We start from the raw sequence: 24,507 nt of genomic DNA, 5'->3' as shown, positions 1-24,507 counted from the left end.
TTCCTCCTCTCTGCTTTTTCTGTCTGACTTATTTCGCTCAGTATTACACTCTCAAGATCCATCCATGTTGTCACAAATGTTCCTATATCATCTTTTCTTAGAACCATGTGATTTCACTGATATGTGGTATATAAACCAAAATCAACAAAAGAACAAGACAAACAAATGAGAAACAGAAACTCATAGACACAGACAATGGTTTGGTGGTTGCCAGAGGGTAAGGGGGGTGGGGGGTGGGGGTGCGAGATGAGGGTAAGGGGGATTGAATATATGGTGATGGAAGGAGAACTGACTCTGGGTGATGAACACACAATGGGATTTATGGATGATGTAATACAGAATTGTACACCTGAAATCTATGTAATTTTACTAACAATTGTCACCCCAATAAATTTAATAAAATAAAAAAAAAAGAAAAAGATTTCCTCCTCCACAAAACACATTCCCCAGTTTTCTTTATCTTAGGTAAGACCCCTCCAGTTTTTCAATAGTTCCAGTCAAGACCCTGTGACTTATCCCTGACTTCATCTCTCACTGCCTACTTCTAATACACCAGAGATAAATGTCAGCATTATTTTTGAAATATATCCAGAATAAAGGTATTTGTTACAAACAGTACAACTAATGTCCTATTTCACCTCAACACAATCTCTACAATTAAAATACCCTTCTAACTGTAATCTATTTCAAAAATTGTATATCCATCTATCATGGCCTTCTACCCCCCACTGTGTAGTCAGAGTTATACTTTTAAAACATGTCATATCATATCACTCTCATGTTCTAAATCCTCCAGGAGCTTCAAATCTCAGAATACAGCGTGAAGTCCTTACTCTGGCCTATCCACAACCTACCTCCGATTATCACATTATCCCCTAGGAATCTGAAGGCTAATCCACGAGTCTTTCACGCTTAACCCATATTAGAAATTTTGCTCTTTCATGAACATAACAAGCATCCTTCTTACTCATCTGTTTCACCTACTGTTCCTTCTGTTAGAATCAGTTCCCCAGAGATCCCTATGATTCACTCCTTCATTTTATTTGGGTAACTACTCAAATGCATATTCCTGTCTGCCACATATAAAATAGCACTTCTCCATAACTCTCTATAACCTTAATATCTTGTATTGTTCTCCATACAATTTATCACTTCCATGCACTGTCTGTGCATTCTCTAGCTGTTGTCTGACTCCTCTGGCTAGAATGCAAACTTCCTGAGAGGGTTTATCTCTTGATTCCCTATTACATCCTAAGGGCCTAGAACCCTGCTTGGCACATAGTCAGTACACAATATATATTTTTTGAATGACTAACCAAATGAATGAATATTTTACATTTGTGTTTCTATAGTCATACCTTTAATATCAATAGTTTATATTAAATGATTAATTGGCTTAATCAATACTTTAATATTGATTAAAAACAAATATTTAATTTAATATCAATATTTAGTTCCTTACAATTATAATAAAATCACTCCATAATTTAATATTTAATAATTTAATATTAATAACTTAATATTAATATAACATGTTTCACAATGTTAAATGTCAAATATTAAATCCTTTAATATTTATACACTTAATTACTTAAAAAACAGAATTGTCTTAAATGGGTTTGAGTTTAAAGGAAGCTAAGATTACTATAAGAAGGAATTCAATATAGAATGCATATGCTTCATTTCGAGTTCATTTTTCTATGGAACTCCTAAGTTTTTCCATGTAGCATCCTTTGATAGGCTAATTAAGGCATATCATAAATGGATCATTTCTAATTTCTACACATTCATTCCATGAATATTTAGAGAGCATTTGCTAAGCACTGTGGTGCATATGAGTTTAACAGAGAGAGTAAGAAAGACCAAATTCCTGTCATAGAAATCACACTTCTTTAATCTCTGCTGATATGACCACAGGCCAGCTACACTAGAGCAAAAAGGATTAAAAAGAAAAAAGAAGAGAATTTATAGGCTTTGACCATTATAAACACTTAGCCTCCCATGTTATAAACAATATGTGAAATGACATAAAGCTTGTTAGTTTTTTATAACAGCTAACATTTTATTTTTCATTGGGTTTACTCCCATTTCATACCATCCACTGCTGGTATATATTTCAGAAAATATTACTGGTCTAAAGTGCTAAAATGGAATTATTCTAAATTAACTTTTGAATGCATCATAAGTCTTCACAAAACACACACACACACACACACACACACACACACACACACAAAAAAAAAAAAAAAAAAAACCAAAACATGAGGAAGGCCATAAAAAATGTGCGAGGATTTTTTTTCCCTACTTTAAAATTATCTTTCAAATCCCAAGAAATTTGGTAGCACTTATTTCCATAGGTTTCTCAGTGCAGGAATGACTGTCCAGATATGTGTGCCTGAAGAACTCTACCTCTCTGAACTTTCTTTAAGGAGATGAGGGAAAAAAAATAAATATTCAGGAAATGATACTAACTACATAGGAACTCCAGAATTACATGTTTGATGCAATGCTGCTTAAACCATGAGTGAACTTGTGGGAGTCTTGCCTTTGATTACAGATAAAAAGGAGAAAGTCTTTTTCATCTTGAATGGGGATAGCACCCTCTTATCCTTCCATGGAAAAATTCTGATAATCAACACAATTACCTTTCATATTTTCCCATCTGATAAATTCCACAAAGGGTTATATCAGCCCCATATATTATGCTACGTCCTGAAATAAAAGTATACTTCCATATAAAATTATTTTTATTAAACTTTGTACATTGTCAAAGATGATTTGAGAATTTTTTCAATCATTTTATTGTAAGGGCTTAAGAAAAAAAATGCCTGGATTTTGTTATAGCAAGGTGATGCGTTTTAAAAATATATATATATTTTTTCCAGTTACAATTGACATTCAATATTATTTTATATTAGTTTCAGATGTACAGCACAGGGGTTAGACATTGTTATAATTTATGCAGTGGTCCCCGCTATTAGTCTAGTACACACCTGGCACTACACGTAGTCGTTGCCACATTACTCACTATATTCTCTATGCTATGCTTTACATCCCCATGACTATTTTGTAACTACCAATTTGTATTTCTTAATCCCTTTACCTTTTTCCTCAGCTCCTCAACTCCCCTCCCCTCTGGCAGCCATCAGTTAATTCTCTGTATCTATGAGTATGTTCAAAGTGATGCATTTTTAGGAATTTCTCTGAAAGTTGTCTGAGAAGGACTACTAAAGTCATTATTTTGACTCAAAATATTCATTCCCCTCCCAAACATCTTTAAAATGAGGTCAAAGTTATCTGCTACTTAAACATTTGTAACCTCTAATGTGAAGGCAGCAGATAGGGTTGCTGGCTTACGTGCTGGGCTGCCTCATCACCCCTATAACTCTGAGGGCTCCACCTTCCAGATGCCTTGAGCCGCTGGATTTGTCATGGTGAAACCTAAGGTTTGAAGATGTTTCCCAATATTACAGCATATACGTAGACAAACGAACAGAACCCCGGGTGATACCATAATGCAATTTGTAATTATACGTAGATCTCAAGAATTTAGCTTAAAATAAGATCTTGCTCTTAAAAAAAAAAGTCAATATTGACTTTACTCTTTTTTTTTCTAAAATTTCAGAACCCCCTAGGTAGCTACTGTCGAAGCATACAAAAAGGAATATAATTAGAATGAACATTTTCTAGAATGTCAAGCAAGAAGCAAAGAAAATAAATGCATCAAAGGTGAAAGTGTATTGGCTAAAAAGTATAAGGAATCTATAGTTCAGAAACAGTAAATTGATATGGAATTAGTGCATGTATGCAAAATTTTGTAAGAAATAAAAGCAAAAAAATGCATTTTAAAAACTTTAAATACTTAAAGAATAGTTATGTTACAATTATATTTTAAGCTATGATTGTACTCCATTAAAAAATAAATGTGTAACTGACAAGATAGAAAAACAAGGGCTGATTTACACTCCCAGTTGAACAACAACAGCGAAAAACCCAACAATATATCTGAAACAATTGTTTTCAAGACATTGGACATACGGCAACAAAGGTCATTGATTCCAGGAAAAAGATATAAATGGCATGACCTCTACTATTGCCCCAGGTTACTACTTTGAGAAAGTTCCTAGGCTGCAGCACAGAGGGAACCCAAGGAAACCTGGTGGACTCCCTGAGTTGAGGAGATACAACAGTTTCTGAGAAACTAAGGAGGCTATTGTTTGGAAGACACAGTACTGAATGGGAGAGAGCTGCAGAGAGAGAACTCTAGAAATCTGCAGAGGGTACCAATCAGGTCATGCATGTGAGGAAACTGGATGCCAGGAAAGGATAAGAGATTACAAAGCTCGCACCCTCACAGGGCCAGTTATAGTGCATGTTCCCACCAACCAGCCTGGATAACCTCATCATTCACTGGGCACTGGGTAGAAAACAGGGAAGGGTCTTGTCTCAGTCTTGGTTAATAATTAATCTAAGTCTGTGCAACCTCAGCAATGAAAGGTCCTACAACAGTTTCTGGAAGATACCCACGTCGACATATCTCTTGGCTGTTCAAAAGAACTGTTTTGGGGGGTTAATGAAGTCACACTGTTATTATTAGTATTTGCCTCAAGATCTCACTGAAATCACTACATCAGCTCTCTCTATACTTTAGACAGAGACTTTTACTTTTTCACTAAGAAAATAAGCTATATACCCTTCTGTCATTTCCCAAAACACAAAAGAGAAAAAAGAGATGTTAAAAGACAGTCTCAGAGAGACAAAGTTCCTTTTCATGAGGATTACTTTTAAGAAGGAGATACGGTTTCCAAGAAATGTGCATTTAGATTTGGAGTTTCGAAAGCTGAATAAAATGTCTAATTTTTACATATTTTTAATAAATCAAAATGAGATCATAATTCAAATTATAAGCAGCTTATAGTTGTGTTTATTATATGATAACTTTGAAAGGTGCTTCCTGGTAGTGACCACATTTTGAGACAACACTACACTAATAGTATGAAGATATTTAATTTCACAGTTACTAGTTCATTATTTCATGTAAATGACATTTTTAATGTACAGTTTCCTACTTTGTTATATTTCCATATACTGGAAAAAAGTTATATTGTTCATTGGATAATGAATTATTATCACTTTTCTAAGTTCCTGGAGAATATTCTTATTAGGTAGCTTTTGCTAATATCCTTTCTTTGCTACACATTTATTATATTTATTTAATGGCTTTAAGTTATAATTGATGCTCATTTTGGCTCACATTTCTTTTTTTCACATTACTTTAGTTACCACCTAAAAACTTGAGGAAATTAAATTAAATCCCGGTGGACTGCACTGGAAGAAAACTCCACGAGTATGCATGGGATATTGATTTGAGAGATTTCATGTAGGACGTAAGCTAGATCAAATTTGTGCAAGTGACACTGTTATGAAAGTACAGTTAACTATATTGATTTTTTTCAAAGGGTCTGTTAAAATATGTCAACACGAAACATTAGTTACAAAATTGCAGGACCCATAATGTTTTACAGACATCAACATCCAGGAGAGATTAAAACTATAAAAATCTGTTTCCAAATTTATATTGGATATTATCAGATGCCTAATTAACTTGAAATAGATCATCAAATAATCTGTGTTAAAACATATCTGCAGTAACATTTTACACATTCTATTATAAGACTGTTAAATATTCAAACTGTTTTGAGTGTGTCTTTATTTAAAAGGAGAGCATTGCCTTTATACTTTTACTTTGGAAACATACTAGTGCGTCCATATTTTCATTTCAAATGCGTATTCATGATATCACCCCATGAAGTGAACCCTGTCAGCTAAGGAATTGATTTCTCAAACATTACTAAACCAAAATCAACATAAAAGTCTGTGGGTCATATCACTAAACCAAACATTATATATTTAAATGTATGCATTGCAAGTTTCAGAAAGAAAGGAATGTGCCTTTTACACCTTTGTGGTGGCCATCAAATTGCTTTTTTGACTCCCAAAGTTATTTATACAAAACTTGCACACATAAAACAAGTAAGTATTTATCTACTCTGGTATATGCATAAACAGAAAGGGCTGTGGGACCACAGCGGGGACCCCAATTACAAGTCAGCCACAACTTTTCTGTGTGATTATTGGCTACAGTGAATCTGGAAAAAAAATATTGCTGTTGGATTTTAATGTCTTCATATGCTTTCAAACATCCCTGAGACTAGAAAGGCACTATAGAATTTTGCAAATAAGTAGCCTTTTTTTAGTTGCACAGCACGTTTTTAGCAAAGAAAAACATGTGTGGGAAACAAGCAAATGCACCTTTTCAAAATTAATTTATGTCAGGAATGAAGCTGTCTCCAACTCTAATTTCAGTTTGAGAAAGATTTCAACACTCGATATTTCTCTTTGTCAATATATCTACATGAGTTTCTCATATACTTTTTACCCGTGTAGAAAAATCTTGAGAAAACCATGCTACAAGTTACATCTTTTAATATACATAGTGTCTGGCTACATTTTTACCTAGCATGCAGCCACACATGCCTAGATATTCAAATCTCTTGGTGAACTTAATGTTAAGGGTCTCTACTTCAAAATAAAAATGAATAAATTTCCATTTTTCGTTCTACAAATTAGTATAATTTATTTGGGGATTTTATTTAGTACAACTGAAAAAATTCAACAATGCAAACTGTAGTCAACACTGATCAGTATACTGAGAGTTAGATATTTGCATACAGACAATCTAGCTTTTCTTCTGGTCTCCTTCAACTACCTGAACTGTATTGATGCATGTATATTTTGTTATAACTTAGGTGAACAGATTAAGATAAAGTAATTTAACAAAGTAATTGGTTATGGGTTAATTTTGTAATACTTGAAGAGATAATTATGAGGCCTTAGGTTAAGCAATTAATAAGTCTAACCATCATGGCTGTTTGATATTTACAGGTGCACTGCTTAGAGAGATGTAGTTCATCCTGCTTTAAAGATAGCTTTGTTCCTGAAATAAACCCTTGGGTTCAAATTTTGTCTCATTTGAAACTAAAGGAAAATGTGATGCTACAATGTGGAATTGGTTTCACTAGTTGTAGCTTATATATGTGAAAGAGCAAACAGTAAGCCAGTATATTTCCTGCCATAGTATTCTTAAGACATTTCTGGTATCCTATGGTAAGGTTTATGTGTTATTCTGCATTTTATAAGTGTTTAAAGACTTTAATAAGTTCAAGTCACATATTTATGAGTGACAATGATTTATATAGATTTAACACGTGATTTTTGCCTACTCGAGTCTATTTCCCTTTTTCTGTATACGATGATCTCAATTTTTCTTTCAAACTATCCTATCCCTCCTCTCAGACCATGAGGATCCTGGGGAGCTGACCTTGTCTTCTCATTCAGACTGAATGGTCTGTGATCCAGGCGTGATCACATCGCTTGGTTCAGTGATAATCAGATGAACCAAGTCTTAATATTGGATGCCAATTTAAAACTTTCACTTCCCGAGTTTTTGTGTGTGTCAGTATTTAAAGTTAGAGCTGCTAGTAGCCTCCCTGTTTCCATGAGGGCTGAGAGGCTGTAGGAGAACCTGCACTTTGACAAAAGCATAGCTGTAAGAAAGAATGACAAGAGCACTGATGACATTATTTAACTCATTGGATCCAGCACTGCTCGAAGAAGAAAAATTCCAGACTCTTCCGTTATATGAGTTAATAAATTCACTCTGTATTAAATTTCTACCACATACAACCAAAAAGTCCTGCCTAATACACCCAGTAACCTACTTCAAGTAGACTTCTTTCTTAATTTTGTAGAGTGTATACGTTAAAATTATTAAAAATAATCCTCTAGTAGACTAATTTTTCTGTACACATTATTTATCAATTTCTATCAATTACTTTTTTTCATGGATGGACTGATATCTGTCAATAGCACAGACTTATTCTTTGAAAAACATAATTTTATCTTGCATGGATTCACTGCCACTAATCATATTTACATTAATTCACATTTTGACTGGATTCTTGTATCTCTCTCTTTTTTATTTTAAGAACTTTTCGCAGTATTTTTATGTCTAAAAATAACTTCCATCATTTTTTAAATCTCATTATCTTTTAGCATTGTATAATGGATAAGGTTTTGGCTCTGTCTTTTAATGAACCAATACTCTCTTCATTTGTCTTTAAACTGTTATTTAAGTTATTGACGTCTTCATGTCCATTATATTTTTGTTTTAGAAGTTTAATTTGTTTATTTCTAAATGTGCCTCATCATTTTTTATATTCTCTTGTTTCTTGATTTTTCATAGTTTTTTATTTCTTCAAACATATTAAATTTATTTAATTTATGTTTTAATTGATTTAATTTCCAAAATTTGTTGCTTTTGAAGGTTTAATTCTGTTGTTGTTTTTTGTTTGTTTGTTTCTACTAATGCTTTGTCATGTTAGCTTTGTTCCTAGTATGTTTCTGTGCTTTTTATCTCTGAGTTTATAGTCATTGAAACTTTATCTATGGGAATAAGCTGAGACTTGAGTTAAGAAATTGCTCTAAGCACGATTGGAACATGGGTCTTTTAAACACATGATACCTAATCTGAGATCACTTGAAACTATATTTTATAGGCTTACAAATCAATGGTTAGTATGAATCCTAGATCCATATCGGAGTGAGGGCTGGTTTGTAGTAAAAAATTCTCAGGGAAGACTTTTTATCCTGCCACCTCAAAGCCAAATCCACTATAAACAAGTTTCCTTTCCATGTTTTAGTCTTTTCATTCTACCCCCATCCCTGCAAGGAGAGTGTTACTTTTTGGTTTCAGTTGTTTTATTTGAAGTTCTTTATATGACTTCCCACCTATGCAACATTCTTGGCTTTGCCTGGTCCCTTAAGGTCTCACACAAGCAGAGATTATTCAATGCTCTGGGACAGCTGTCAGGATTAGCACTGTTTTCTTCGTTGGATTCATATTCTCTCAACATTTGTAGCCTCTAAGGAGTACCTCAAATTTTTGTCAGCTCATCTATGCAATACATTTAAAGAGGCTTTTAAAAGTATACCTTATCCAGCAATTCTAGGTGTTCTGTACGCCTTAAAAAGAAATTGGTATATCTAAACCACTATTTTGCTGGAAATAGAAACTCTTCTACCTTTATTTCTTTCAAGCATAATTATTATTCAAACACCTAGTATGTGAGCCCTCAAAACTTCTGATTTAGTCAGGTTATTTCATGAGGTACATATCTTCTTAGTAACAAAGTCAAAGATACTGATTCTTTTTTGCTCTTCTGTGATTCCACTTTCAATCTCACCTACTTCAAATTAATTACCTTACTATAAGTTGTGTACCTTTTTGAACTACTACAAATTATTTTTAGAAGAACATAATGTAAATAAATTTAGAAAACAAAACAAGTATTTAAAAATATATGTTTTTATCTTTTTACAATTTACAGTAGATTTTTAAATACATTACGTGATTTCTGTTTTTGTCCAAAACATAGGCAGTGAGAGTATTCTTATGTGGCCAAAAAAATAACGCCCCAGGTGGTAATGCCTGAATTAGAATGCAGATTCCAAACCCTGGTCTAGTGCTCTTATGTTTGAATAAGACAAACTGAATATTCTGAATATTTAGAAAGAACAAAACACGTGAAATACACACTACGTTGAAAACTTTTGAAAGTCAATATTCTCTAATAGAAGTATGTTGAAATTAATATAAAGTATGCATTCCTAAACACATTTAATTCTAACTTCTGGAGTACTTTTGTTGTGCTTGTTGAGGATTTATTTGTGGCAGATTAATTCTCAGTAATCATTTAGATCAATAGCATACCATTTGATGGACATTCTATATTGAGACACTTTGGACATAATTAATATACATTCAGTCGTCTAGAAGAATTAATTGACCTGTTTAGATGAGAGATATTTTTGTCAAACAAAATGACAAATGATTTTTCATAATATTTAAAATGGGCAGCACTTACAGCTTTGTCTGCGAAGGTATCTTCATAAAATGCTAGCATCAGAGCAAACTGTATAACTGAGTATATCCTTAATAGTTGAGATGCTGGTGATGAAAAGGGAACTTCTTTCCCCGTCACCTAGGAAAACAAGAAATATTTTCCTTTATATTGCTCCTTTGTTTATTCTTCTTACTGAAATCCACACTAATAAAGAAAAGATATTGCAAAAAGAAATGAAAGGGTTCGCTATTTTTCATTTCCAGTATGACTCTAACATTCATTTCTTTGATAGAAAAAATGTAAAAGTTAGGAGACTTGTTTTTCATTTCAGAGGTATTATAATTCTGATTTAGTCTGCCTTATGTAGAGCAATGTAAGACCTGATTCAGCAATATGTACTGATGATAAACATAACCAAAATAAACATGAAAACATGAAATATGAAAATATGAATACAAAATGTGTTCATGATTAAACATGAGGGATAGTAAAAAAGAAAATGGAAGGTGACTTTGGGTAATGTAGATAATTATTCCTCAAAGGGAAATATTGTTGTATTGGAAAAAGCTTTTGCAAACTAGAGTTTCCCAGAAACACTACAATTCTATTTTTTAATGGAGATTAAGCAAAAATATGACTTTAAAACATTCACTTTAGGTTATCTATTGAAAAAAAAAAAAGAAAAACAATAAATAGACCACAGTTAAATAGACTTTTTAGAGCTAAAATAAGCAAAATATTTTCACCCATGTCAAGTTAGCACATTATTACATAACTGATTTAGAGCATAACCAAAAGTATTGAAATATCAACACAGCAGCTTTTGTAACTAGGCGAGAAAACATCCTTATTTAGATCAGGATTTTTTGAAAAATAATAACAATGCCCAAATAAAACACATAATGTTATTCTCTTGAAATATTGGGCAATTTTTATACTCATAATTATCTTTGAAATCAACAGCAGGTTCTTATTTCTGTTGTTTCTATATTACTATTGACAGTTATTTTTATTAGGAATTACAATATAAATCCTGAATGATTGGAAAGAAATTCCTTTTCCCTGTCTATAAGGGGAACTTGAAAATGAAACTGAATTTTTTATTTAGTTTCCAGTGCTTTCAATCTCTACCTTGCTTATTTTTGTTTTTAAATGGGATTTCTGTGTTTAATGCTACTACACTACCCTAGAATTAATAGAGTTATGGTGCAATCCAGTACCTACATCATCTTGGTGTGACTTGAGACATCCCATTCTGAAGACCTCAGTGTTTCATGAACAAAATAAAGGCTAGACTGAATCAGCTTTAAGTCTCCCTCCTTCTCCAGTGTGTTAAGATTCTGTGATGGAGCCACATGAGTTTCTACACTATACAAAGTCTCCTGTTTGTGGGTTTGGTGGATCTGAAAAACAGCCTCTGCTGCTCTATCCCCTAAATCATGCTTCCTGGTGAGAGGCAGTGTCTGCCTGGGAGAAGGCACCCCTCTTACTGGCCCCTAGGTGGTGTCCACTCATTAAGTTATGCACCACAAGGCTGCATCTGCCTAAGGGAACATCTTTCTTTCCTTCTCTTTTTTTTTCTTTTTTTTTTTTTTTCAGATTTGCATGAAGTCAGCATACATATAGGCAAGATGTAGGCCTGACAATAGGAAACCAACTTTCACCATGACCAAACCAATGAACTCTACTTACCTCTGGGATTTCTTCACTCAATCCAAGTCTTGGTTTACCTGGACCCCATCCTGGTCCTTTAAATATAACAGAAAACTTATTGAAGAATCCAGGCGTGGCCCAGAATGTAGTCCACATGTACACTAAATGGTGGAACTAGAGGAATAAAAATATAAGATTTATTTTAAATAAGAAAGTGTCTTAACAAAAAGATTAAATATAATAAATCATGTATTTTATTTTATTGTTGAATGCAATTTAGATATTTTCTTTAATATATAGGTTATGTATATTTGATTAATGTTAATTAATATGCACTTGAATTACAAACTGTAATTCATTCTATGCATTCTGCATATCTTCAAAGTTAAATGTGTCAATATTTCTGAAGCTCCACAAAATTATTATTTATAAGTCAATTGTTTAGAAATTCAGCAAAGTAGAAAAAAATGAGTTAAGAGGCTTTGATTTCAACAGAATTAACTAGCAGCCTGTGTACTCAATATGACATTTTTTTAAAAGTCTTGCTAAATGGATATTAGGTTGAATATGCAAACATACAAACATTGCATATGTGTCACATATTTTAAAGATAATCCTTTACTTACTGTATTGAGTTATATAAGGAAATATTTCAAAGTTATTTAAATAGTAGACTTTTAGTATTACATAGACTATATTCTGTTATGAGAAAAGGAAAAGTTTGCTGACTGAGTCAAAACTTTGCCTTGAAGCTTATAATAGGAATCCACATTTTTTATGTAACACATATTTGACATGTACAGAAGTTAAAAGCATGTCCATACATAATAAGTACCCAATAAATATTAGCTATTAGGATAATTAGCTATAAATGCCATACTTGTCCTCATAATACATCATAGGATTAAAAATAATCCTAGAGGTCGGACATCACTTATAGACTCTAGAGATGAGCTCTATTATAAGTGTAGTAATAAATTAAGGTAGAAAGAAGTTTTGGCTCCATCAGAATTTGTGGTCTCACCGACATTTTCACTGTCTCTTAAAGAATTTAAACTGCTAGGATTATGAAATGTTTTTTAAAAAGTTGCTTGAACTATTGCAATAAGGAATCTTAAGCAATTAAGGAACCACGTAGGATTTAGTGGAGCAGATTTTGAGGAAAAAGGAAATGTTAGATGGAAACTTACCCTGGGGTTTTGCAATAACAATAATACAGAAAATTAATGTGTGTAGGAGTTATAACACACATTAATATACTAATCTGTTATGGTATTTTTGAAACCTGAGTACGATTTTATTGTTATCAGACCAGACACAAGCCATGAAAAATACATGGTAACATTTTAAAATAAGGAATCCTTTCTCCCTTATTTACTATTCAATGCCCTGAAACTCCTGGACCCCAAAGGAGAGCAAAGTGAATAGTTTATGCTGAATAATAAGGAAAGAAATATTCTATCTAGTGTAGGCCATTCTAAGTTGCGTTTGATGCCTCTGAGGGAAAGGTGAGAAATGTAGCTGAATAAAAAGGAATTTAAGAGAAAGTAAGTATATGTTTTTGTAGTTTCAGAAACTCCTAAATATCACAACTTTCTAATTTGACATTTCTGACAAGTGAGTGAGCATGTAGGAGGAGACTAAACCTTAGATACAACTGTGACAATTACTACACTAAAAGAAATGTTTATGTGAGGGGTAGATGCTTAGAGATTTGAACCTGACACAGATTCAGCAGCAGCTCATAAACACTTGTGATTGTCTAAATATTGTCTCTCTCCAAACCCTAATGATCCAACTATTTGTGCAGCTTGTGTAGTATAGTGTTCAATCTCTTATTCTGTCTCAACATGAACTGCTTTTCCTCAGCAAAAGTGTATGCTTCCAAAACCTTTCTATCTAAAGATTTAGCAATGAACATCATCTGGGAGCTTGTTAGAAACACAGAATCTTGGACAGACCTGAGACTTACTGAACAGAATCCACACTTTAATAAGATCTTCCCATGATTCACATTCATATTAAGTTTGAAAGGCTCTTTCACAGAGGACAGAGACCAAGTTGTCTATTTCCTTTTTAATCTCCACATGAAAGAGGCAGGACTACACCAAATAAAGAAGTAGCTTTCAGTGTATCATTTCTAAATTGGCTAGAATTCTATAAAGCTTATTACGAAAGTGTCCTGAAATATTTCATTAGTATTCTCCTGAGAGATATGTTCTTAATAATGCCTGAGATAAAGAGATGAGAGAGAGAGAGAGAGAGAGAGAGAGAGAGAGAGAGAGAGAGAGAGAGAACAGAGACAAAGAGAAAAAAAATGTCCTGCAGTTGAGAAAAAGAGATATAATCAATTTTTCTATTTTGAAGTATGAAAATAAAAAAAGTCTTTCACTTGAAAAATTAAGGCAATTTGTGATGGCCTTTTCTGTAAAGAGGCAGCACACTATAAAGTTTAAATAGAGTTAAACGAGTTTTGGGTTTGGCTTGCAACCCACCTCAGTTAAGTTTGCATTTGACAAGTTCTGTGTAGTTGGGTGAATTATGTAAGCCCCGGAAACCTTAGTTTCATCCACCAAAAAAAAAAAAATGGGGCTAAAAAAAAACCACTACCTCATAAGGTTTTAGTAATGGTTACCTTAAACATTTGTGCTGAGCTGTTTGCAATGCCCTGAACATACTAAAAGCTCAATAGATGTCAATGTATTTTGTTATTTTAACTTTCTTAAAAATTGGAAGAAGTCAGTTTGAAAATCAGACCCAATATGAACCTATAATTTCCTCCCTTATTGAACACTGTAAACCCAGTCCTCAGGACAAAGCTGTCATTGACTGACCTCTTTAGTTTTTCAAGCATTCTTATCTTTTTCTCATTTACTAGTACTGAACCCCAGGAGCATTTGTGGTGGTATGCTGCTGACGGATCGGAGCTTCACAGACATTCCTCATTTCTCTAGTGCCAACCAGTGAGACCAGTGAACAACCAATACCACATGTCTGACAGAAAACTGGTCCACTGCAACAAGTCTTAGCAGGTGAGGTAATGTGCAGACCTAACCAACCCATAATAGCTCCTGACATTTAGGTCCAAGAAGAGTGCGGCAAAGGCCTCACGTTGAATTTCTAACCAGAGTCATACAGACTAGAAGCAAATATTTTTCTTACTGTGGGATCAGCCTTAATTATACATTTTACTATCGCTCTTTCTGAATGCATGAATATATTTCAGGTCTATTCTGAGAAAGAATATGTTTATTAAAGAGCCACATTTTTTATTCTAGGTAGTAGATATATTTAAAAATTCTTATAAATTGTTTTTCAAATGTATTTTGCCCAATTTGACTCAAGTCTTTGAGTGCCAGAGTTATTTTCAAACTCTTTTACAGTTACATTTTTTTTTTTCAGGGTAGTGTAATATACTACCAGCTTTCAAAACTGATTTTCCTTTCAAATATGAGTTTACAATAGCGTGTAATCAATTCAGAAAGAATAAAACCAAGTACATTACCTGCACCTTGAAGGGCTCAAATGTATTAATGGGATGCGTCAAACCATATATAACTTTTTCATTCTCTGCCTCAAATGTCCCTGGAAGATAAACATTAAGGATATGATCTTTGACTTTCTGTGAATTAAGAAGCTAAGTATTATTTTTTAAAATTCTGGTACTTTTTACTTACCAAAAATTCTATCCCATATAATAAGGGTGCCGCCATAATTTTTGTCTATGCAATAACGGTTTCTGCCTATAAAAAAAAGTAAAGAATGAAGTTATGCTTTTTAGAACATCTTGTCTTGTATTTTAGCACCCATTCACAAAATTAAGACTTAGTTAACAGAATGATTTCCTAAGAATGTCTTTTCATTGACAACACTAGCCTTTATTTGCTAGTAAAGTGAGTTTTAATTTTGTTTTTTTCAGTTAATTATACTAAAAAGAGCATATTTCCTAAAATTATATATATTAAGAGTTATTTCACATAAAAAAAGTGTGCTCACAATTTTTCATTTTTTTTTTAACCTGGGAAAATTTTAAATTCTATTTTTAGGACTATCAAAAAGCAATAATTAAAAATTAAATGGTACAGAAAAACGGCACTAGAAAACAATATATGTAGTTTGTATTTTGTTTTCTTTTCTAATTTTTAAGTGAGTTATTATGTCTACCCTTTTTCTCTGCATCTTTTCCAGGAAGAAAATTTTCTACTTAGAGACGTTAGTATTTATTTTAAAATAATAAAATACATAAGTGAAAATCAAATTAACCTAGTTTTTTTTTTTTTATTAACTTATATGATATTTGCTCTGTTCCCAAGTATTCAAATTATAATTTAAATTTAAATAGCTGGGCATAGTTTCTTCAATAATAGTAAAAGACACAATTGTATACGATGATTGTAAATCAAAGGATTAAGAATATTAACCCACCAAATCACTACTCCAACAAACTCAGCTGTCTTCCTGCGTCCTCATTTCCATATACACCTTCCCTACATGTAAATGCACATTTGACAGTGAAGACACAAGAACCATCCACTGCAGTGCAAAAGTAGAGTGGGACTGGCTACACAGAGGCACAGCCCATGGTCCTTCCTGGGGGAAACAATGGCTCTCAGTTGAATAGGGGGAGACATTGTCCTCAGTCACAACTGGGAGAAGATATTACTGGCATCCAATATGTAGAGACCAACATCCTATAATACACAAGATAGTTCCCCTACCCCCAAACAAAGAACTGTCTGGTCTTTTTAAAAGTGACATTAAAATGTCAATAGGACTGAGAAACCCTGATATAAAGCAATATATGTGGGAAGGTGCTGTGAAGTCAAACGGGAAACTAGCAACTATTTCTTCCTCAATGTGAACTTGTTCTTCTCCACTCCTTACGTTTCCTTTTATATGGAGGGAACCCCAAGAGTATAACATTCTTGGCCTCTCTACCACTTCACTAATGATTCCCTCAGGGTCGGGGAATGACTGTTGAATTTGGAAGAGGAAACTGAACATGTGCAGCCTGACCCCGTCCTCTCCTCTTCCTGGGGAGCTCGTGCTTCTGCTCTGCTCCCTGCCATGGGAAAAGGGACCTGTGCCCTTGGGGAGACAGGCTGCAGGGCTCCAGTGCTGCCTGATTTTTGGAAGCTAATACAAAACAGAACAATAGTGTTTATTCTTTTATGATCAGCTTCCTTTTCTCAATATTATGGGATTTATATAAGCCATTGCATGCCTTAATAGTTCGGGCATTGTCATTGGGATACATATGTGAATATTCTGTACTTTATCTATAGTTTTACCACAGATTAACATGTGAATCATCTCTCTTTTTTTTCCTATTACAAATAATGCTGATATGCACATTTTTGTCCAGGTCTTTTGGTCCACAAATGTAAATATTTCTGTTATTTCTTAAACTTAAGCTGGTGTCTTTAAACCTTATGCACGAGCCATATGGAATTTTCCCTTTGTCAGGCAAAGGCAGCCTATGTCGGGTTTGTTCACAGATATTAAGCAGGAAAGTGAAGTCCTGTTTATTAGGCTTTCCTCAAATCCCAACAGTTTTCGAGACCAGGCACTCTCTGGTTCTCGATAGGAATGACCATCATCATAAGGTCAAGGAATTGTCTGTAAGATATAAAGTGTATATCCACTCAGCTGTTTAAGTATTTTTCTGCCACAGTTGAGATTTAGGCAAAACAGAAAATCCAAAAGACAAATATAAAATGTTGTTGTTTTGTTGTTGCCAGTTCTTCCTTTGGACATAAAGCTTATCCTGATTCAAAGAAAGAAACAGCGCCTATTTGCACAGTGGGTGCCGTCTCTACTGGGCAACTGTGATGAAATGATGCAAAATAATAATATCATTTTTAAAGAAATGAAAAAAGAAAGAAGAAATCAAATTTCTTTACCATGGTGAACTCTATGATGGCTGGGTGTATTAAGAATCAGTTCCAAGGGACCGAGGTTATCAACGACCTGTTTAAAACAAAATGAATACTTATTTACACACACAGGTATTATCAAATGTATGTGTATATGTAATGTGAGTAATCCACATACATTAAAACTGCATATGGGTTAAGAGACATTTCATGTTTCAGGGTTGGCATTAGAGTCGGAAAAAGTTTCTCTATCACCTGGTATTCATATAAAGACAAAAATAAGCTCATAACTCTATTATGAGAGGGTACTGTGAGGTTAAAAGCTAGACTGCATCTGTTTGGTTCCTGGACCCTCCGTTTCTTAATATGTGATCTTCAGAAAATAACTTAAGCTTTGATAACTCCATTTTGTCATCTTTAAAATGGAAATAATAACAATCTCTATATAATAATATTCTGAGAATGCAAAACGGTGCCGTAAAATGGTACTATTGCCAAGGCATACTTCACTCATTTTATTTTCCACCTTTCAACTATGTGTTTGATGATTTAGGTTAGCAGAGCATAAATAGAGGAGGAAAAATACAATATTGTATTCATTTTCTGGGTTTGGTTTTACCCAATAATCAGCCAGATATCAACAACTTAGTATTGTAGCTGTTATTGATTGCATTCGGGCATCATGCTTATTCAGAGAGAATCCTAACTGGTCTCCAACCATATGCACCATATGCCAGTACATTCTAGAGACAAAAACCAAAGTCAAATGTACATATAATGGGGCCTTTTTTACAATTATAGAGTCTTCAAAATCTGGTCTATAACTCTATAACGTTCTTTCAACATTTCTCACTAAGATTCTCCTATTCCAGAGTGTGGAAATTCTAAGGAGTATAGGAATCAAGTAGGTGTCATATACAAGAACAGTAGCCCATGTGTAAGACAGTTTGTATGTTACATAATTAATACTGGGCAATGTGGGAACCCTATTAATCTTCATTACATGACTCTTTCTTCCATTGACCATGGCAGATAACAGAATATTTGACTTTTCTTTAATCGCTATTTAAACAGATTTATTAGATCCTACCAATGACCAGTTCAATACATTGTTATGATATTTTAAGAAGTTCCTCACCTTTAGTTCCATATAGAGGATGTATGAGGAATAAAGGAAGAAGTTAAATGATGCTTGGAGAAAAAAATTCAGCCATTGACAATCATGACACTGACATGAATTTAGTAACAAATCAATGATAAGGGGGGAAAAGTCAGTGAGATGGGACTGCTTAACATGAAAAGATATTTATGATATATAACAACCAATGTAGTTGAGAATCTTATTTGGATACTTACTTGAACAAAATAAACATAAGAGACGTTTTCTTGGCAATGTGAGAAATTGATTACAAAGAGTATTACATGACAAAAAGTACTGTTTTTATTGGGAGTTACAATGGCATTGTCATTGTGTAAGAAAATATAACTGATTTTCAGAGATGTATAACTGAAAAAGATCTAGGTTTTGTTACAAAATATTTGGCAATGTAAAAGAAAAAGAAAAGGATAGCTGACGCAAATTAATCAAAACTGTAATGAATTTTGAATGGAAGTGCTAGAGACATAGTAAATTCATTCCATTATTCTTTCTACTCTTCTGAATACTTGAATATTTTAAAGATAACATTTTAAAAAGAAATTGTTACTCTACTAATATACAGTAGTGCTCAGTTAACCAGTTGAAAATATTAATAGCTTCCTAATGTTCTAAACATACTTCTAGATTGCAACTCTTTATATAACAGGGTTTAATCATTTTTTGGCAATCTCTAACATTAAAACATCCTATTTACAAGTGCTCTGCAAATGTGAAGAGCCGCAGTAGCCACACCATCTTCAGCTTGTGGGGTCCTGTACACTCCTGAAGCAGAAACTGTGGCAGTGTTGCCACATAACAATGTTGCATCCCTCCATGGGGCAGGTGCCACCATCTCCTTATTAGACTCATTGTTAACACACCTGAAAGAAACAGTCTTTACTTCCCGTCCTGCTTACCTGACCAGCTTCTATGGGATTTTTGGTTTCCATTATGGAACTGACAAAAGTGTTTGCATGCAAAGGATGTGTAATGTTATGTACTGTGTCTTAATTCAAGTGCACCTCTCTCTCCCCCCACCCCCGCCTTCTCTTCTCTCTCTCTCTTTCTCTCTCATGCTCAGGCTCTACTAACCTGGAGTTCCATTACCGTCTCTAAAGTTATTTCCATGAGAAATGTATTATGAATTTCAAACCACAGACCTTTTGATTAATTCATAGAACCAAACTAATTTATACACAAAGAATTACCTCTTTTTTTTTTAATTTCAGGAGTTCAAAATAATGTAAATGCAGCCCTAATATCAGACTATATTCCTATGAAATAAGGCATTATACCATAAACATAGTATTAATGACCAGGAATCGGGAGGGGAGTAAGTCAAAATAACCCTGTATTTTATTGGACTACATTGCTTTGTTCTTGGTGGAACAATATTTGTTGAGAAGAATGGTGATGGATAGAGAACAAGAAAGTGGGGTTTCTCAGTAGTCAGAACATTGAAATCTGATGCTTTGGTTGGGCTTTGTATCTCTGGCAGTGAACCAGATGGGAAAGGACAAAACCATTTTATCCTTGTTTGCCTCTTTGTGCCTGACATATGTTACAAAAACAGACAACAAAAGGGGGTGGAGGACACTACACTGGCTGGGTTCTGCTCCCCAGATGCATTTCTGATCCTTGGTCCTAGCATGTGTGCATCCAGATTTAAAGCCACACAAATGGTGAGTGCATTCAGATGATTGGTGCCTTGGCTGAGTACATTATTTTTTTAATGTCAAGCTCTTTTCCTCAAAGAAAATCTTTTGCTCCTGCAGGCTGAAGCATGGTCATATCAATACTAAAAGTTCCTTTTTCTTTTCTTTTCTTTTTTTTTTTTAAGTTACAAGCCAAGTACAACACAGGCAACCACAGTTAAATTTCCTGGTAGTGCCTATGAGTACCTTGGAGCTGGAGAAGACCACCTCAGTGTGGGCGATGATTCATCATTCAGATAGCCCAATCAGAACCTCGCTTGCAGAAAACCCTTCTGATTCAAAGTCAAGGAGAAGTCATTAATAATTAATAAGAGCTGAGCATAACAACTCAATTATCACCCACTTTTGCAAATTCAGTCACTTAGCAATTCAACCACATCTAGCTTTGAATCCCTTCCCGAAAATATGTTACTGTGGAAATAATTGCAGCTATTCTCATTTTATTATTTGTCTTTTTTTTTTAAATTTAAACAAGTTAATTTAAATTATGACATTTTAGAACATATAGAGGGCTTAAAAATAATATAGTCCAATGCTCTGTTATTAAAAAAAAAGCATAAAACTGAAACTCAGAGAAGTTAAATTAATAGTTCAAGTTTAAACAGCTTGGGAGGAAACCCTGAAGTCTTCTTAGTGTAAGCTCAGGAATCTATTTTTCTATCAGGAATTTTTTTTCAATCCAATACAAGTAATTTAATCTTTTAGAACTTTAATGGGAATTGATAACTAAATACTTTTTGACTACATTTCCATTAAAATGAATCCAGGCATTTATAAAGAGCTCAGGGATTTAAGCTCCTAAACTGCTCCTCATGGTATTTTAGGCACTTTTGGTGCTTCTTAGGTCTCCAAAACTATGGTATAAGTCTTTTTTTATTAATATTTTTTATTTTTCAATTACAGTTGACATTCAATATTATTATATATTCGTTTCAGGTGTCCAGAATAGTGGTTAGATGTTCATATAATTTATGAAGTGATGTCTTGTATCCTATAGTTTTCTGTCAGGGTTTTATAACCTGAGGACTATGGATGCCTGGAAAGGTCATGGATGGGCTTCATAAGGTCAAGAACATTCTGAAGTATCATGCCAAATTTTAAGACTATGTGCCTATGGGGATTTTTCTAGGGGGAAACTATCTTTTTCCTTCTACGTGCAAAGCGATATGTAAGTTCTCAAAAGTTAGGAACCAATATCCTAAACAGAGAACTTGTTTCTTTTTTTTTCAATGTTTTTAATTTCCATATTATTAAAACTTAAGTGCTAATTTCTCACCCAAACTTCAAAAACAGTAACATTTTTTTCTGCCTGTTTCTTCAAATCATTGTTTTCAAAAAGAGCACTTCTTAGGCTGTTTTTATACTTGTACAATAATATGTTATTATAAATGAATAATAGAAATAATTTTATAATAATAAGATCCATGCATTCTATTGATTAAATTTTGTCCAGCAGAAATGCTCTGGATCATTTGCTATACTGGTCACAAATTCCTCATTTCTTCCTCCACTATTTATGGTGGGGGTGGGAAGAAGAGTTAAATCTAAAAGCAAGAGAATGGGAGCCATCAGACTGTCCATCTTCTTATTAAGTCATTTCCCCTCATCAAAAATAAAATGAACTCAAACAAAAGACTCCTTACAATGAACTCAATAAAGTTCCAAACATTTGACATTCAAAGTTTTTCATTCTATCTCCAGACTGATTTCCAATGTTCTTTTTTTTCTGCCTCAAAGACCTTAACCTCCCCTCGTTGAACTGATGGAATCCTGCTGTTCCTTTCAGACCTACCTAAATTTTCCAGATACTCTTCTTGATTTTCCCAATGGAAATTTTGTTTTCCTTTCTTTGAATACACATTGAGACATCATTAATTTTTATGCCATGATGTTCCATGTCTTATTTATCTGTGTTCATTCCCCATAATATCTTGCAAATTCCATGGGGAGAGAGATTGTGTCTCACCATTCCTGGTTTCTCACAGTACATATAACACTGCCTTGCATATAGTAACTGCTCAGTAAGATTACACTGAGTAGATACATCCAGCTCACTGCCCCCTACCCACCCTTCTGCCTTAATAGTAGTGGTTCCCAAATAGGGGTGAGTGTGCTCCAGGGGACATTTGGCAATGTCTGGAGACACTTTTGCCTCTACAACTGGAGGAAGTGCTACTGGAATCTAGTGAGTAGTGGGTTTTATTGCAGCTGAATATTCTACAATGCACAGGACAGTCTCCCCAAATAAAAATTGTCCGGTACAAAATATCAATGGTGCTGAGGATGAGAAACTCCGCTTCATGGGTATGAATTTCTTTTGGTGCTTCAGTTTGTTGCAGTTGAGGAGAGAAGTATAATTCCTTTCTTTCAATTTGGAATCGAATGGAGGAGTATATTAGGAAATGAGTCAGGGGGTCACTGCGAAAGCTACAGGCAAAACCTGTGTCTGAAGTGCTCTTTGAATTTAAAGCCAGGAAAGCAAGTCCAAACATCATCTTTGATCCAGTGAATTGGAAATTTAAAATAAATAGCTAAAATGAATGAGCTAAAAAAACAACAACAACAACCCCAAAACAAACAAAAATCACAGAGACTAGATGATGGATGGTTGAATCCTGTTTATCATTGGCAGGTGAATTTCTTGAATTATTTTTATGTTCTGTCAGTACAGGTTTGTGTGGGCTTCAGTTTCAATGAAAAGAGCCAGAGATGAAAAGTACAGTTTCCATATCACCACGTGATTTTGAAATTTCTTTTGGGAATTCTTATGACCCCTCCCCCCTTGCCTTGCAGTCACACTAGAGTGAGTTGAATGACTTAGAGAGCTAAACGATTATTGAAACTTCCACTGTATTTAGGCTATAACTTAAAATAATTTTGCTCTGGAAATTGACAAATTAAGTACATGTGGTAAACTGAATAATTAAATGCCTACTATGAACTGATTGCAGTTAATTCTTGCTATAATATAGTTCTCAGGAGTTTCCTGACTACCCTATATTACCTGAAAAACATATCTCTATAGATCTTTCCCTTTGAAATTAAAAAGTCTTTCAGGAATATAAGACCTGAAACAATAAAGTGCATAGAAGAAAACATAGGTACTAAACTTACGGACCTTGTGTTGAAAGAGAATTTTATGAATTTGACCTCAAAAGCAAGGGAAGTAAAAGCTAATATAAATGAATGGGACTATATCAAACTAAAAAACTTTGCATAGCAAAAGAAACTATCAACAAAACCAAGAGGCAACCAACCGAATGGGAGAAGATATTAACAAACAATGATTCCATTAAGGGGCTAATATCCAAAATACTAAAGAACCCGAACAATTCAACAACAAAAAACACAAGCAATCCAGTTAAAACATGGGCAGAGGACCTACACAAACACTTCTCCCAAGAACACATACAAAGGCCAACAGATATATGAAAAAATGCTCAACTTCACTAGCTATTAGGGAAATGCAAATCGAAACCACAATGAGATATCACTTCACACCTGTTAGAATGGCTATCATCCACAAGACAAAACGAGTGTTGGAGAGGCTGTGGAGAAAAAGGAACCCTCACATGCTGCTGGTGGGAATGTAAATTGGTACAGCCTCTATGAAAAACAGTATGGAGGTTCCTCAAAATAATTAAGAATTACCACATGACCCAGCAATCCTTCTACTGGGTATCTACCCCAAAAATCTGAAAACATTTATCCATAAAAATATATGTAACCCAATATTCATTGCAGCATTATTTACGGTGGCCAAGACATGGAAACAATCAAGTGTCCTTCGATAGATGATTGGATAAAGAAGATGTGGCATATATACACAATGGAATACTACTCTGCCATAAGAAAATATGAAATACTGCCATTTGCGACAGCATGGATGGATCTTGAGATTATTATGCTAAGTGAAATAAGTGGGATAGAAAATGTCAAAAATCATATAACTTCACTCTTGTGTGGAATATAAGACTAAAAACAACAAATGAATAAAACAAACAAGCAAAGAAACAAAAACTCCTAGACACAGACAACAGTTTAGTGCTTACCAGAAAGTAAGTGGGGAAGAGGGTAAAGAGGGTCAAATATATGTGTTGGAAGGAGAACTGACTCTGGGTAGTGAGCACACAATGTGATATGTAGATGATGTATTACAG

The 24,507-nt window shown here is 34.0% G+C and overlaps 1 protein-coding gene across 1 annotated transcript in view; it reads right to left on the bottom strand.

The window, feature by feature from the left end:
- Window positions 1-24,507, bottom strand: part of AGMO (alkylglycerol monooxygenase) — a 299,173-nt gene that overhangs the window by 138,975 nt on the left and 135,691 nt on the right. Inside the window, exons 6-10 of the mRNA XM_019727089.3 lie at window positions 17,522-17,588; window positions 15,296-15,361; window positions 15,124-15,203; window positions 11,658-11,792; window positions 9,987-10,103 (exon numbers count right to left, since the gene is read on the bottom strand). Coding sequence (XP_019582648.3) covers window positions 9,987-10,103; window positions 11,658-11,792; window positions 15,124-15,203; window positions 15,296-15,361; window positions 17,522-17,588 — 465 coding nt within the window. The remainder of the gene's footprint in view (window positions 1-9,986; window positions 10,104-11,657; window positions 11,793-15,123; window positions 15,204-15,295; window positions 15,362-17,521; window positions 17,589-24,507) is intronic.

The sequence above is a fragment of the Rhinolophus sinicus genome, chromosome 4, assembly GCF_057876585.1.
Source record: "Rhinolophus sinicus isolate RSI-liver-muscle chromosome 4, RSI-T2T, whole genome shotgun sequence".
In the NCBI taxonomy this organism is placed as follows: domain Eukaryota; kingdom Metazoa; phylum Chordata; class Mammalia; order Chiroptera; family Rhinolophidae; genus Rhinolophus; species Rhinolophus sinicus.
This window is presented reverse-complemented; position numbering and strand designations above follow the sequence as displayed.